General features: G+C 36.1%; 2 protein-coding genes across 2 annotated transcripts; one reads left to right on the forward strand and one right to left on the reverse strand.

The window, feature by feature from the left end:
- Positions 1-941: 941 nt before the first annotated feature.
- Positions 942-1580, forward strand: LOC120580061 (uncharacterized). Its single transcript, XM_039833022.1, has one exon. It carries the CDS (start codon positions 1055-1057, stop codon positions 1256-1258), a length of 204 nt encoding a protein of 67 aa, XP_039688956.1. The 5' UTR covers positions 942-1054; the 3' UTR covers positions 1259-1580.
- Positions 1581-3481: 1901 nt separating this feature from the next.
- LOC112420933 (uncharacterized) lies at positions 3482-4399 on the reverse strand. The gene has a single exon (XM_024780763.1). The coding sequence runs from the start codon at positions 4397-4399 to the stop codon at positions 3482-3484; it is 918 nt and encodes a 305-aa protein (XP_024636531.1).
- Positions 4400-4893: the final 494 nt, after the last annotated feature.

Genomic DNA, 4893 nt, shown 5'->3' on the forward strand with positions numbered 1-4893 from the left:
ATCATGTGATGATTGAAAAAAAAGAGACCGATAAAAAGATAGATGAGGCTAGTTAGCCTGTAGTATGAATTGTGTTAATTAAAAAGTATTAAAAATTAGGTTCAAAGTTTACTTCTAACTAGCCTTGCTATGACTATAAAAAAAATATTGTAAAAGACGTAACGCAATTTATCATTTTTGTTCGTAAATATGAGATGTGGTGTAATGTAGTTTTTGAATGTATTGAAATTCTGTAAATACCTATAAGTGTTTCTTTTGTTAGTAATTTTACAAATTAAATTGATTAAACAAAAAACACATTTGAAGATCAATTCATTAAAGGAAAAATACATTCAGAGATATTTTTGTAACTTTAATACTTTTAAATATTACAATAACAACGTTTGACACATTGAAATACCGAATACTTGTTTCTCAATGTATTAATGAATACCATAACACTAAAACTATCTCCTTACTTCAATTATTTTTTGTCGATTGGATTGGTTTTTTATACTTAATTATTATTATGAGTTTCTCAATGAGCATAAAATATTTCATATTAAGATTAGAATTAACACATAAGTTTGGCGCCCTCGAAAAAATTAAGCTTTCACCACTAGCTGCTAACTAATCTTCACACCTCTAATAAGTTAACATTAACATTTGCTTATAAAAAAAAAAAAAAAACAAAGAAAGAAAGAGGAGGGAGGTTAAAAAATTGAGTAAACTCACACAGATGCATTTCTTGACGGAAATGAGCAAAAACAGATGGTAGAAGAGGAATCTTTTAAAATTTTGTGAGAAAAAGATAGTGCAAACTTATCTCTTATTTATTATTAAATTAACAAACAATATTGGTGGGGGGGCCTAACCTTGTACCAATTGCCAATTGGAGTATCTAATAGCTAAGTGAAAACTGGCAGAAAACAAGGTGCATTTAGATCTCTACTTACAAAACTCTATAAAAGGGGAAGTCCTTGTATGGATATCCAAGCACAACATACCATCTATAGCTAGCATCTTAAATTTCTAATTTTGTTTCATTGTTCTTCAAATCATTCAAAAGAACATTATGGTGTCTAAAGTAGAAGAAGCAATGAAGAAGAACAAGCAACAACAATCACAACAACACAATCAACAACAACAAAAACAAATTCAATGCAACAAAGGAAAAGCTGGAAAGTTCAAAAGGAGTAGTTCCAATGTGGAAGAGGATGGTCTTTCTTCTGCAATTCTTTTTCTAGCTTGCATAGCTTGTGCTCCTTCCTATGGATAGCACTCACAATTCAATAATGCATTCCTTAATTAATTATCATTTCCTAGCTCATCTTCATCTCTTATCTTCTTCACACCTCTCATTAATTAGAAAATTAGATTAATTACATTCAATTATCTCTTTGGTTTTTTTTTTTTTTCAGCACTTAATTATCTCTCGAATTTGCATCTTGTCTATAAACTATGGTCTTAGAAATTATAGTATAGCCTTTAAAGTTTAAACAATATATAGTTTCATGTCATTATTATTATTATTTCTTAGTAAGTGTACCCTTAATAATTCAGTATTAATTGTAATTCATTTGTGCAACATCTCTATTTCAGGTATTGTATAATTTTTTTCCACCACAGCAAATATATAGTTTGTGATATTATTTTTATAAGCAAATATTTATTGAAAAGAGAGCAAAGGGTACTCAAATTTGATTACAAGAGGAAAATCAAGCATACTCTAAACATGAAATATGATTGTTCCACCAGTCTAAAAACAAGTTACTCTTCTCCTTCCCTCTCTTACTAATAAGCCAAAGTTAAGAAATCTTCTTGATTATGTCAGCAAGCAAATTATACCTCCTTTTGTTTTTGAGTCTTGTTGGTTTATTTTAGTCTCTACAAAATTATATATATTAGAATTTATCCCTATATTAAATTAAATATTTCATGGACCAATTTGAATATGAATAATATTTACATCGATCGACTAACCCAAAAAACAATAGGACAAAAAGACAAAAATACATGTAAGGACTAAAAACCAAAAATATATTTTTACAAGGATAAAAGTAAAACAAGTCCAATTGCAATACAAGTGTATGAAACTTGTGTATAGCATTTCATATGAAGAAACACATTGTATTGCAGTGATAAGGAGTATAAGACAGTCGAGTAAATACAATTAATGTTTGTTCTCTTTGATATATATTTTTTGGTACAAACTAGCAAATAAAAAAAATCTGTCAAAACAGTTTACATAAACATTAGCTATATAAAAAAGTAACTAAACAATGAGTATATCAACCAAAAACTTAAAATATAACTCAATTAAAAATAGTTATAAGGTGATACTAAAAGAAGTTAAGAAATGTTTTAATATTAATGATTAAATAAAATAAAAATATTCTAAAAGCACGATACACTTGAATACTATTAACATTTTATGGGTGCTTCATAAATGATATTTTGCTTGACATCAAATTTGTTGTCAAACAGAGCATCCTTTAAGATTGATAAAGATAAATATATATACAATATCACATACTTCTACTCTGCTTAACCCCTCCTTAGAGAAAATCCCTCTAAATGCGAACAATCTTCTTCCAAACCAAAAGCGGCATTTTCATGACCGAAAAATAGAAAGTAGGAATCACATTAAGAACAGAGTTAAGAAGGACCACCCTACCCCTAAGGCTCACATACTTGTTACCCCGGGACCCAAGTCTACTGGTCAGAGAAAGAAGAAGGGGTTGCCAAGTTTTCTCAAGGTGGGGATTAGCACCAACAGGCAAACCTAGATAAGTGAACGGAACACTCTCCACCCTACAGTAAAGAAAGCGCTCCACTAGACCAAGAAAATCCACCCCCCCCCCCCCCCCCCCCCCCCCCCCCCCCGCGCTAACAGGAAGAGGAACGGCGCCAACAGGTCCCCCTGCTTAAGCCCTCAATGAATATTAACCTCCTTGGTCGGACAACCATTGACAAGGACAGAGAGGTTCCCACATAAGACACAAGCACGAATCCACCTACACCATCTATCACTGACACCTAATATCCTCATCATATAGTCAAGGAAACTCCAACTAACAGAATCGTAGGCCTTTTCAAAATCCACCTTAAAGATGAGGCATTCCTTCTTGGTTTTACGGGCAACATCAATGATCTTGTTGACCGTGACCACCCCATCCACAAGTTGACGTCCTTTGATAAAAGCTGATTGGTTGGAGGAAATAAGTTTATCCATCACCGGTGCGAGTCTGCCTACCAAAACCTTAGCCACCAACTTATAGAGAGACCCAAGAAGAGAAATGGGGCGAAAGTCCCCTATACGAATGGTGGGGGGACCTTGGGGATGAGAGTGATAAAGAACGAAGAAAAAGATCGGGAAGGGTAGCCGAATGAAAGAATTGATTAAACATGGTACCCACCTCCCCTTTTAAAAGATCCCAGAATCTTTTATAGAAGGAGAAATTGAAACCATCTGGGCCGGGGCTTTTAGCCCCATTAGACTCTAAGACAACCCTCCTAATCTCCTCCTCACACAAAGGGACAACCATACCACCCCATCGTCCTCAGAGATACTAGCAAATGCCACCCCATCAAGAGTAGACCGGTCCATCAAGGCCTCAGAGAAATGATTTCTAAAATAGTCCACAATCTCCGCACGAACCTCCGAGACACTCTCCACCCACCTACTCCCCACCCTAAGCGCCAGAATGGAGTTTCTACGCCTCCTCAAATTGATATTGGAGTGAAAGTACGCCGAGTTGGCATCCCCTTCCCGCAACCACCTCGAACACGACTGCTGGAAGAGCTGAGACTCTCTAGCTCTAAGGAGCGCCCACAGGTCATGGAACCCCTTGAACTTGGCTTCAGAGTCGGCAGAAGACAAAGGGCTCCTTTCCACCCTAAGCTCAAGGAGATTAAGGGCCTCCACCAGCTCCTCAATTCGACCCTCCAATCTACCAAAAGCCTGAGAGTGCCAATATTTAAGGTCACCTTTGAGGGTTTTCAGCTTCGTCGAGAGCCTAACCGCCATCCATTCTGGTGGCCTCGAGCGATTCCAACTACGTTGGACGACCTCCCCAAAATCACGATGAGATAACCAGAAGTTGTTGAACCTAAAAGGCTTCGGACCCCAACTTTGAGAGGAATATCTCAGCACCACCGGGCTATGGTCTGAGACATCTCTAGGAAGCGCCCACTGAGTTGCCTCCCCCCAGAGGTCCCACCAACCATCCGAAAGGAGAAAGCGATCCAACCTACTCATAACACCCCCATTTGGTTGACACCAGGTAAAGCGCCTACCAAGGAGAGGAAAATCTAGAAGGCCCATACTAAGCACAAAACTAGAGAAGTCACGAATCTCACTCCCTGCAGAGTTATCGCCACCAAAGGGAGTACCCCGCCTCTCTGACTCATGCAGCATCGAGTTAAAATCACCCACCACACATTAATTGTTTTTTTTTTAACACAAGTACTTGCTTATAATTCAAAAGACCCACAATTTTTTTTTTTTTTAAAAAAAATGATCCGTAATTTTAGATTTCTTAACTTGTGTCCTAAAAGTACAGGATAACAAGAACCATAGTTCAATACAAATTGCAAATTCATTCGATATAATTGTTTATTTTAAATAATTTTACACATCAATTTGAAACCCATTTATAAACATCAATACCTTTCAAAAAGTTTTATGTCTATTGAATCCTACAAAACTCAGAAAATTGATCTCTTTATCTCCCGTTTTAAAAAAAATAAAAATTCGTCCCTACAGGTTCAATGGTACATGCATCTTCTGACCTTAGCAAAGGCATGTTGTCCAAGTCCAGCTACATACACTACAAAAACAAAATCATATACCCATATTGCAGCAGCCTCAAGTTATAAGTTAATTCCAATGTCTTTACGTGTGATTTTTTT

Source organism: Medicago truncatula, chromosome 4 (assembly GCF_003473485.1).
Source record: "Medicago truncatula cultivar Jemalong A17 chromosome 4, MtrunA17r5.0-ANR, whole genome shotgun sequence".
NCBI classification, from domain to species: Eukaryota; Viridiplantae; Streptophyta; class Magnoliopsida; order Fabales; family Fabaceae; genus Medicago; species Medicago truncatula.

Bases quoted from the DNA above. Each gene is read 5' to 3' on its own strand.
- LOC120580061 (XM_039833022.1), top strand. From the start codon at position 1,055: ATGGTGTCTAAAGTAGAAGAAGCAATGAAGAAGAACAAGCAACAACAA.
- LOC112420933 (XM_024780763.1), bottom strand. From the start codon at position 4,399: ATGCTGCATGAGTCAGAGAGGCGGGGTACTCCCTTTGGTGGCGATAAC.